At 45.2% G+C, this 11,958-nt stretch overlaps 1 protein-coding gene across 2 annotated transcripts in view; it reads right to left on the minus strand.

Moving 5' to 3' along the window:
* Positions 1-11,958, minus strand: part of grm8a (glutamate receptor, metabotropic 8a) — a 159,020-nt gene that overhangs the window by 7,312 nt on the left and 139,750 nt on the right. For both annotated transcript variants that reach the window (XM_027007489.2, XM_027007490.2), the window contains exons 8-9: positions 8,845-8,984; positions 6,638-7,573 (exon numbers count right to left, since the gene is read on the minus strand). In XM_027007489.2, the coding sequence (XP_026863290.1) occupies positions 6,638-7,573; positions 8,845-8,984 (1,076 nt within the window). The remainder of the gene's footprint in view (positions 1-6,637; positions 7,574-8,844; positions 8,985-11,958) is intronic.

Genomic DNA, 11,958 nt, shown 5'->3' on the forward strand with positions numbered 1-11,958 from the left:
AGATCAGAATGTGTATTTGATGCTGTCCATGCTGCAGATCTCGTTAGCCTCATGATGGACGTTCACGGGTCTGTGAACACTTTAGTGTGCATTCAGACAAATCGTGACAAGTCTGACAGGAAGAAAGCCAGGTGCTAGAGGCAGGCCTTCTGGGAAAATGTGCTTCATACTTCTCAAGAAACAAAGGCCTTCAATGTTTTCACATAGTCACAAAATATACACAGTTATAATCTGAGCATGTTTTATCCAGATACATCCTCCTACAATTAGGCATAAAACTCTTGTTAGGTACAGGTATTGTCAGATAAAGGTATTGTTAGATACAGTTACTGTTAAATAAAGGTATTGTCAGATAAAGGTATTGTTAGGTACATTTATTGTCAGATAAAGATATTGTTAGGTACAGTTATTGTTAGGTACAGTTATTGTTATGTACAGGTATTGTTAGGTACAGGTATTGTTACATAAAGGTATTGTTATGTACAGGTATTGCTAGGTATAGTTATTGTTATGTACAGGTATTGTTAGGTACAGTTATTGTCCGATAAAGGTATTGTTGGGTACAGGTATTGTTAGGTACAGTTATTGTTATGTACAGCTATTGTTAGATACAGGTACTGTTAGATACACTTATTGTCAGACAAAGATATTGTTAGATACAGTTATTGTTAGGTAGCGGTATTGTCACATAAAGGTATTGTTAGGTACAGTTATTGTTATGTACAGTTATTGTTAGGTACAGATATTGTTAGATACAGGTATTGTCAGATAAAGTTAGTGCTAGGTCCAGGTATTGTTAGGTACAGGTATTGTGAGATAAAGCTATTGTTAGATACAGTTATTGTTAGGTACAGGTATTAGATACAGGTATTGTTAGATACACTTATTGTCAGACAAAGGTATTGTTAGGTACAGGTATTGTTAGGTACAGTTATTGTCAGATAAAGGTATTGCTAAGTACAGGTATTATTACATAAAGGTATTGTTAGGTACAGTTATTGTTATGTACAGGTATTGTTATGTACAGTTATTAGCAGATAAAGGTATTGTTAGGTACAGTTATTGTTATGTACAGGTATTGTTAGGTACAGGTATTGTCAGATAAAGGTATTGTTATGTACAGGTATTGTTAGGTACAGTTATTGTTATGTACAGGTATTGTTATGTACTCTGAAAGGTTTTTGGACAGAGCTCATCCCAGAAAAAAAACAAAAAACAAAAACGCTTTGCAAAGCAAAATCGTGCTGTGTAAAGAACTCAGACAGTGACCTGCAGTTTGTTAGCCTCCACTGCTTCTGTTATCTCCTGGTCCAGAGACCACATCCTGGACAGTGTGGGACCAGGACAGCCTACAGCACGCTGTCCACAGGCTCCGTTATGTCCATTATATGTCCATTATGTGTCCAGATCCCTCTATTTCATTGTACTCACTCAATCACAAATGAACATGAAACCTCTTCACTGTTCAGACATCCACGACTCCAGCACAATCACTCCAGCACAGTCACTCCAGCACAGTCACTATTGCAGTGTCACGTGGGTTGATGCTCAGACCTTGACTGGAGTCTATAGCCAGACACAAAGTTAACGTGCTTTAAAATGGCCCAGTGAACACAAATACTTCTCACCCTTTCAGCATCCTTATGAGGCGTATCTCTCGCCCCTGTGAACTGAGTCTTTCCTGAGCCTCAGACCAGTGCTCCAACACCAACAGCTGGACTAGAGTGGGAATTTCCACACCATAGTTATTCCACCACTGCCTTAATCTCATTATCTCATGAACTCATTCCCTTTAGAAGTTTAAAATTCAATCCAAATGCTGCTATATCCAAACCTTCAGTGTGAATGAACAGTCAGGTACTATATGAAGTAATTACCCCAGTATCCACGATTTGTCACTCTGTACTGTTTGTTGTATTAACTGACACCAGCTCACCCATAATGCACTGGACTACGAAAAATAGATCTGGAGCACTGCAGTTACTGTAAAAGCCTCAGGAATTCTGTGGTTACTGTAACAGCCTCAGAAGACTGTGGTTACTGTAACAGCCTCATGAATTCTGTGGTTACTGTAACATGCTTAGGTGAAAAGCAGTTAGTACAACAGTCTGGGTGTTTGGGGGTGTTCAGAGTTGGTACTAAGCATCCCGATGGTGAGTTGTGACTGTGTCAGTGAGCAGTAGAAACTCTGTCCCAGACTTAAGGCACAGAGCTAAGGTTGCACTGATGGATTATGTTTACCAAACAAAACTCAGCTAATCCTAATTAAATCTGGATGATTGGGGTGGGTAGTAAAATGAATTAACAGTCTTAATAGGATTGGGAAAAGTCTTTAAACTGTGTGCCACTGCTTGACATAAAACGTGGGCTATGGCTTCATATATATGGACTGTGTAAACACTGTCTGGTCCGATGTATCCCTGTGAGATGGCTGTTCAGGTGTTAACTGGAGACGTGTAATAACGTGGAGCTCACATGGAGTTTTGTTTTCTGGCTGCTGCTGTCTGATAGTACAGAAGTATTCAACTGCCTTTTCTTTCAGCCCTTTCTCATGGAAAGGTTCCCTAAATGACACAATTAAGTAGCTCGAGCACACACACCAGCTCAGTGTGTAGCCAAGCTGCAAGAGGTACTGAACTACAACACCCTCAACTCTCATCTCCAGGTACTGAACTACAACACCCACAATCCTCACCTCCGGGTGTTGAACTACAACACCCACAACTCTCATCTACAGGTGCAGTGGGTTGAAGACATGTAAATAGCCAAAAACAGAAAAAACATTAATTAACTATTATCCCATTACCCATTTATTAAAATATACCTGCTTTTCTTTTAGTTATACATCATCAAAGGAATTGTATGACTTAGCGTTCATATCATTCTGTTCACACAACAGCACTGACTTGATTTAAGTTAACATCCGGCCAATATCTACCTCCTCTGCTAATGTGCTGCATAAATGATCTTATTCAATAACAAATTATTCAACTAACTGCATACAGGGAAAGAAATTAAGCAGGCATCTCTATCCAGCAAGCGATGTGTGTTTATGAGCCTCTTCTTGCTCAGATCTTTTGGGGTGTAGGAAGTAGAAGAGTCTGGATCTCTCCTGACTTCATCTGTGCTCTCTCTGAGGAACTGCCATGCAGCTCGCACACGTGAGCCTTTCCATGACTGTGACTGTGCTGATGAGTTTGGCTCAGCCAGCTTGGACATTTCACATTATTCCTGACTGATGACCTGGTTCTACCACTGACCTGCTCAGTCAGTCTCTCTGTAAATGCATAATCACACATCCTGATTTGTATGTGTCAAGAGCTCAGTGCCTCTGGACACCTGATGAAGGAAAAGCTTAACCCTCCCAGACCCGTCCCTCTACCATATCTGTCCCTCTACCATATCTGTCCCTCTACCAGACCCATCCCTCTACCATATCTGTCCCTCTACCATATCTCTCCCTCTACCATATCTGTCCCTCTACCATATCTGTCCCTCTACCAGACCCATCCCTCTACCATATCTGTCCCTCTACCAGACCCGTCCCTCTACCAGACCCGTCCCTCTACCATATCTGTCCCCCTACCATATCTGTCCCTCTACCAGATCTGTCCCTCTACCAGATCTGTCCCTCTACCAGACCCGTCCCTCTACCATATCTGTCCCTCTACCATATCTGTCCCTCTACCATATCTGTCCCTCTACCAGACCCGTCCCTCTACCATATCTGTCCCTCTACCATATCTGTCCCTCTACCATATCTGTCCCTCTACCAGACCCGTCCCTCTACCATATCCGTCCCTCTACCAGACCCGTCCCTCTACCAGACCCGTCCCTCTACCAGATCTGTCCCTCTACCAGATCTGTCCCTCTACCAGACCCGTCCCTCTACCATATCTGTCCCTCTACCAGACCCGTCCCTCTACCATATCTGTCCCTCTACCAGACCCGTCCCTCTACCATATCTGTCCCTCTACCAGACCCGTCCCTCTACCAGACCCGTCCCTCTACCATATCTGTCCCTCTACCAGACCTGTCCCTCTACCAGACCTGTCCCTCTACCATATCTGTCCCTCTACCATATCTGTCCCTCTACCAGACCCGTCCCTCTACCATATCTGTCCCTCTACCATATCTGTCCCTCTACCAGACCTGTCCCTCTACCACACTAATAAACACTCAATTACCATGTAACATGCTCATTTCAGAATTAGAGACTTTAATGTCAATATAATTCCCCTACTTTGCCTGTCCCTTTTATTCTGTTGCCATGTGGTTATCATTCATTATTTGTATTTGTTCACATTTGTATGTTGTGATTATTATTCATGTTCACATTTGCTGTTATTATGCTCATGTCATCCAGATCATTATTTTGTCACAATGGTGTCCAGAAGAGGGTGGTTTCCCTCTCCTGTCTTGGATCCTCTCCAGGCTTCTTCCTCCCAGACTCAGCGAGTTTTTCCTTACCTCTGTCCCCATTGGCTCGCTCTGTTGGGGCTTGGACTGGGACATGTGTAAAGCTGTTTTGTGACAACAGCTGTTGTAAAAAATCGCTTTATAAATAAATCATATATAAATCAACTTTTATTTACTTTGTTTTACTCATGAATTCCAGTGAGACCGGCTCTGCCCTGGCGGCACACATAGGTGTGTGTGTGTGTGTGCGTCTGTGTGCGTATGCGTGCCGGTCTGTGCATGCGTGCGTGCGTGTGTGCGTGCGTGTGTGTGTGTGCGCGTCTGTGCGTCTGTGTGCGTACCGGTCTGTGCGTGCGTGCGTGTGTGTGTGTGTGTGTGTGTGTGTTTGTGAGTTCTAAGACTAATCTCTTCTCTCTCTTATTCGTGACTCTTAGCGTGAGTGTAATTACTGAACCACCTTTAAGCCTGGCGTCCTCATGTCGTCTCCTCAACATGAAGGAAAAGTCCAAAGTTACATCGTTTCAAAGCTGGAAATAACCCTCGGAGATGGGAAAGGGGTAATCCTACTGGCTCAGGAGACAAATTTTCAGTTTCTGACTGAATTTCTTTTTAGCAGTGTGACCTTGGCTCTAGAAACAAACAGTCTGAAATTGTCAGTTTAGTTTGCATTTGTAATGTCTTCACCTTTGAAAGGAACTGATTACCTAAAAAAAAATAGTATTATTATAGCCAGTAATCATACCGGACTTCAATGAAGCATCTTTTAACAGAGCTGTGAGAACAGAAAATGTGACCATGAGCACAGGGAGACTATATTCATAAGTTCTCCATTCTTCTTACTGTATTCATGACGGGTAAAAGTAACTTCAAATATATTAAATATGTAATTTGTAAAGAGCACCTTCTTCATCACTAAAGCAGGGGTCTGGGTGCTTTTTAATGACCTGAAGGATCGTTTACACCAAAACTAGTTCACCTCAGAAACAGCAGCAGTGATACGAGAGTTCTTAACATACACAACATACACAATAATTTTATCTTCTCCTTGTTTAATAAACCCTTGGTCTGAAATTCCTCGATGGTATGTCACATATGAAGGTTATATTCTTGGATAGTATTTGGAATGTCAATTATATTCCTGGTTGGTTAATTGTTATATGCACTTTAGAAAAGTCATTCATTCTTTTAATTTCTTCTTGTCTTAGTTGTGCATTAGTGCACAACATCTAACATCAACTGAGCCCCATTAAAGGTTCTGGATGTATTTCTAAAGTTACATGCATTTTCCTGCCTGATTTATTGAATGCTTCATGAAGTCATTTTCTCATTTCATGCCGTAATGAGAGCAGACAGCGGCAGGCAGTGCCCATGGGGTTCTACTCACGTTACAGTACCAGCACTAAATAAAGGGAACATGAAACCGATAGCTTAGCAGGTAACTGCTGTATCCAGGAGCGTCTCTACCAGATAGTGAACTGAAGGAAATAATTACACTGAGGAACTAATGTGGTGAGAGAAGACCAAAGTTGTAATGAGGTTTTTACAACCGTGTAAGAAGAACAGGCACTGGGTTTATGTATTGGCAAAACACCAAGATTTCCTTTTCCTTCCCAGAATCTCTCAACAAGACCAGACCTCCCCCCCACACACACACACACACACAATCTCTTAACAAGACTAGACCCCCCACCTGATCTCTGAAAAAGACTAGACCCCCCACCTGATCTCTGAAAAAGACTAGACCCCTCACCTGATCTCTGAACAAGATTAGACCCCCATCTAATCTCTGAACAAGACTAGACCCCCACCTGATCTCTGAACAAGACTAGACCTCCATCTGATCTCTGAACAAGACTAGCCCCCATCTGATCTCTCACACATGCCCAAGCTGTCTACAGACTTTTACTTTAACTGAGATGCCTGGATCTCACAGCTCGATCTGTCTCCCTCTTACTCCCACATCTGCGTCCCCAGACTGCACATGGGAGCCTCTGGCTTTCTCATCTCCTGCTTCCTGAGTCTTTCAGATTAGAAATTTTGTGGTGCTCTTGACAAAAGATTAATCAACAGGAAAGATTGTCACCTTTAGCTTTGCCCTCTGCCACAGAAACGCAAACACACACACACACACCCCAACTATCCTTAGCTACAAAAAAAAATCTGCACAGGAGGAAATGCAAGTTATGCAATTATGAGATGTAAACCGCAGGAGACTCACCCGCTCTGCTGACTGGGCAGTGCCAAAGAAGATGGGTATGAAAGCTAACCATATGATACAGGTGGTGTACATGGTGAAGCCAATGGGCTTGGCCTCGTTGAAGGTCTCTGGCACGCCCCGGGTCTTGATGGCGTAAACAGTGCATGTAACCATCAAGAGAATGCTGTATCCCAGGGAGCAGATGAGCGAGAGGTCCGAGATGTCGCACTTGAGCACGCCACGTGCCCTGTCCGGGTCAGGGGTCCGCTGCTCGCCATAGTCCACCACGGTGTGCGGCGGGTCCGCGGCGAACCACACGAACACGCCCAGCAGCTGCACGGAGATCAGGGTGAAGGTGATGGCCAACTGGGAGGCGGGGCTAATGAAGCGCGGGGCTGCCACTGACTTCTTGCCCTGCTCGAAGATGCGGTGGATGCGGTTGGTCTTGGTGAGCAGCGCAGCGTAGCTGAAGCACATGCCGAGACCCAGGAAGACGCGGCGGAGAGAGCACACCACCAGGGTGGGCGTGGCGATCATCAGGAAGGTGATGGCATAGCACAGGAAGATGCCCGTCAGCAACACGTAGCTCATTTCCCGTCCGGACGCCCGCACGATGGGCGTGTCGTTGTACCGCACGAAGGTGATCACTACGCCGCTGGTGGCCACGATGCCCAGCAGTGCCAGGAGAACGGGCACGGCAGCCCAGGGCGAGTGCCACTCCAGCTTGATTATGGGGATCGGCTGGCAGCCGGTGCGGTTGCGGGCAGGACGCTGCTCGTATGGGCACAGCTGGCAGGTGAACTCGCCTGCCTGGTAGTGGTAGCCCTCGCAGCGTTCGCAGTGCCAGCAGCATGGCACGCCTTTCACCACCTTCTTCCGCTCGCCTGCCCGGCAGGGCACGCTACACACGGACTCGGGCAGCGCGGTGTCGCCCAGACGCCAGCACATCCTGTTCACCTGCACACGGGCACACGGGCACATTCACAGAGAGGCACTCAGTCCACTGGTCCACAGGAAACACATGCCGGGCAGAGCAAGAACCTGAGCCACGTGCCAGCCCTGGACCACCTGGGCAAACTGGACCACTATGGGCTAAGGTACGGCCCACATGGGGAATAGATGCTTTTGACAACAGTGAGAACATTGGGAAACACAGATCACACCAATTTGAGGGTCATGGATTTTAAACAATGTTTTAGTGAATTTAACATCACATTAGAAAACAATTTTGCCAGAACTTCTTTAAAAGTGAGCGTTCCCAGCAATAGATCTCTCAGTGCGGATGGGAAGACTGTGAATTATTAATACTACACTGGAAAATGATACTGGTTTAATTGGTGGAGAAAAATGTCAAAGAAACAACAGCTCAGTGTGACTTCTCAAATAACAGTCAAAATTACTTAATCAAAATTAAACTAGTAAAGCAGAACCAAAGCCTCAAATAATGTCAAATCATTTATTTGACTTATTGAATTATTTGATTTGACATACAAAATCCTCTGTGACTATTTACAGTTACAATAAGGTTTCAGTCACACGCAGAGGAGCAAGCAACCAATCACACCCAACCTTTCTCAATCACACCTGTCTGAGTCAGACCATCAGAATTTTCCATCTTCCAAATCTCTCTCTCGTGAAATGCCCCTGAATCAAGTCAGAAGTTTTTTTATTCAGTTATTCCATTTCTTGGATTTATTGAAGTTCTTTAGTCTGGATTCTTGCACACTTGAACATCACAGCGTTTCTACACATAACACCTCCTACAGCATGTACATGCTAAAGCTGCTCTAAGCCTCAGTCCACAGCGCCGAGGGCCTGAGCAGCTGACGGAGCTGACGGAGCCTGAGGAAGGCTGAGGCATGTCCAGGAGAAACCGGACTTCTGAGCAGGATGCTTCATGAGTGGACAGGACAGATATGAGGAAGTGCAGCATACTGTGCACATGTACAGAGAAAAGCTCCACCTGCACCACCTGCACCACCTGCTCCATGATTTACTGGTGTAGCTGCTCTCCTCTGAGGAAGCTGGGTTCTGATTGGCTTTGTTCTCTCAGTGCTGTCAGAGTCTGTAGTCACCAAACACTTGAACTGTGTTTCACAACTCACAGTGCATCAAGGCTGTCGGCCTCGTCTTTCATCGGTGCAATCCCATCAGATTGGTATAATCCCATCCACCTTGTATTCATGTATTTATGCATAGAGATGTTTGTAAACAGACGCCTTACTTACATCAAGGTGTAACTTGTTGGTCCAGGAACCAATCACTTTGTATTCTGCTGTGGACCTGTTGGTTATCTGGTACTGGAATATGTCATAGCGTCCGGGAGCGTCCCCGTTCTGATTGAAGGAGACAGGAGTCCCTGCACTTCCTGCAAAACAGGACATGACATCATCAGATAATCTGTCACACGCTTCACTCTCAATCAGGTTCATCCTGTCTTCTCTATTCCACACTGAGGGTACGTCACTAATAGTTAGATTATTTCCACACTACAGCTCTGGGTGTTCTCCAATCATGAATGCAGCTCATTAAATCATACGGCTTTGAGAAGGCACCACGTCGCTCACTGCTCACGGACTGCTGACAGTGCTCAGCTGGTCTCCCGGCTACCTGCTCACCAGTGGGGCTGAATAAAACAAGCTGCCGCTGCTTTTTGTGGGAACCTGCTGCACCACAACTAAGGCAGAAAGAGAGTAATACAACACCAACGCGCCCTACATACGGCACTTCCTGAAGGATAGTGTCCCTTAGGATGAACACATCACAGGAAAATCTGCAGTGGTAGCTCAGTGGTTAAAGTACTTGACTAATAATCAGAGAGTTGCTAGTTCAATCCCCACTGTTGCCACTGTTGGGCCCCTGAGCAAGACCCTTAACCCTCAATTACTCAGCTTGTACTCAGTCATAATTGTAAATTGCTTTGGATAAAAGTGTCAGATAAATGTAATTCCTGTCATTGTAAATGAGCTTTAGAAAAACTGTTCACTGGAACAAACTGGTTCCTGTTAAAGAGCAGTGACCCAGAGGAGGTGCTGTGAAGGAGAGCTATAGGGAGATATATCTGTGGTTTGACTGCTTCTGTGTGTGTACATCAGTTCTCAGGTACTGTTAGACAGACTGAGTTTTCTTCCTGAATGAAGAACATAGCTGAGAGTGTCACCTGATGAAGGAACACTCGTTGCCGCGGCGACGTAAAGCCAATCTCGAGTGCGAGTGGTAGGAGCTGCAAGGTTAAATCCCGGCACTTTACAGAACCTCTATTTGAGAAAATGGAGCTGCATTGAAATCCAATTAAAAAGGTGAAACATGGGCCAGTTGTGAAGGTGTCACGAGGCAGATCTGAGGACCTGCCAGCAGGTTCAGCTCACCAGGCCGAGCTTGTACTCACTAGTGCACACAAACAGGCCCCCACACACCCACACTAAAGGACTGACTACATTCTGCCATTCATCTAGGCGGTAAGTGGAGGAATTTCCGAGAGTCTGCTTGGGATGCAGAATGACCTGAGCACGGATGTGATGACATCAGTTAAACCGGAAGTGTTTTTATTTCCATTTAAATATCATATGTCACACATGGGATAATAAGATTGAGATGAACCTGAACTTCTATAAACGATAACGTCTCCACTGGCTATGACAGTGTAGATTATTATGTAATCTGTATTAAGATAAACTGCCCACCTCTAATCCCTCCTGGGGGCAAGAACCCAAACAATGGGGGTCAGTACTAAACCATCTGCCTCCGATCGTGTGGAACATTTAGGTGCATGTCACGTTAACTGGAGCAACAGTGATAACTGTGCACATCTGGCTTTTGCTGTGATATTTTGGTGTCAGTGGTAACCATGGAAAAGGGGTGCAGCGGACAGGCTCACAGCTGTGTGGCCGTGCAGAGTTGACGTGATGTCGTTGACCCCTTCAGTAAACACCACAGAACGCAAAAGTCCAAAGTGCATGCGTCTGGTGTCCATGTGTGCAGTATAACCATGGAGATAAGAGCTGTGTTCCGTTCCGTTCCGTTCCTAAACCGGGCTCTCGAATTCCCGACGCACTACACACACATCACGGGATGGGGAAGGGATATAGGGTGATTAACCCTTCATTCACTATGTCCTTCTGTGTCACGCAGAAGACGTCATACATTTTTTTAATTTCGCGACAGCTGGGCAATTAAACAGGTCCTTTTTTTTGATAGTGTGGTGAGCAAACTACTGAATTGTATCTGTGTAACATCAGCCATGTTTTTTGCATGTGAAATGAATATCCACTTGATTTTGACTTGATGCAGCTGTTATTTTATTTTGTGAACAGGTTACTTCCACATCACTGAAATAGTAAGATCACTCACATGTAAGTGAAGTAGCATGTCTCCCTGTTCCTTCACTGCTCGGCATGGCCAGCTCACCAGCTCACAAGGAGACCCTCATGTCATCGTGTTGTGAAATGGTACTGTGATTCAGTAACTCCATTCCCTTATGCAGTCCAGTTTTCCGGGACATCCGAGGATGAATGGAGGGCTCCGAGAGATTGGGCAGGAACCAAGCTTCACTTACATAGCTGCGTTCTCTTCCTCGTTCACACTAACCTCTTTACTTATTCACTGTTTTTCTTCAAAAAAGAGAGCCGGTAATAAAAGACGAGTGCTTGCAGGGTGAATCGCTGGAGCTGGAGTAGGTGTGTTTTCCCTGGCCAAGACGGCAGTGAGGCAGCAGGAATCTCTCCATAAAAACAAGGAGATGGAAGATTTCCTTAGAAATGGCTCCAGATTTAGGGGCTATTCACATCAGCCTTGTATTGTTTTGTATCAGCTGGATTACGTTTTCCTAACAGGCGCAGGAGTTTAGCTATAAAATGCTTCCCACTGTAGGCTTGCAGGACACACACGCACATATGCTCTCAGTATACATTTTCTAAGTTGCTGATACTTTCACCATAGCCCTGTTCTTCCATTTCACAGGTTCAGTCTGGGTTCACTGACCCCACCCCCATATACCAAACCACACCCCCATATACCAAACCACACCCCCATCTACCAAACCACACCCATACACCAAACCCCACCTCATCTACCAACCCCCATCCACCAAACCACACCACATCTACCAACCCCAATCTACCAAACCCCAATCAATCCCACCCCAATCCACCAAACCCCACCCCATCCACCCCTCCCACCCCCTATTTACTGGAGTAACACAGGGGTGTTAGTTGTGAGTGAAACATGACTGAGTTTTATTCCCAAGGCCGAATGCTTTAGGAGTGTTATGTCTTTAGAACTGTTATGCATGTAAGAATGATTTTCCCTCCATCTTTCCTCCTAAAGCTTTCCTGTTAATAAAG

Source organism: Electrophorus electricus, chromosome 7 (genome assembly GCF_013358815.1).
Source record: "Electrophorus electricus isolate fEleEle1 chromosome 7, fEleEle1.pri, whole genome shotgun sequence".
In the NCBI taxonomy this organism is placed as follows: Eukaryota; Metazoa; Chordata; class Actinopteri; order Gymnotiformes; family Gymnotidae; genus Electrophorus; species Electrophorus electricus.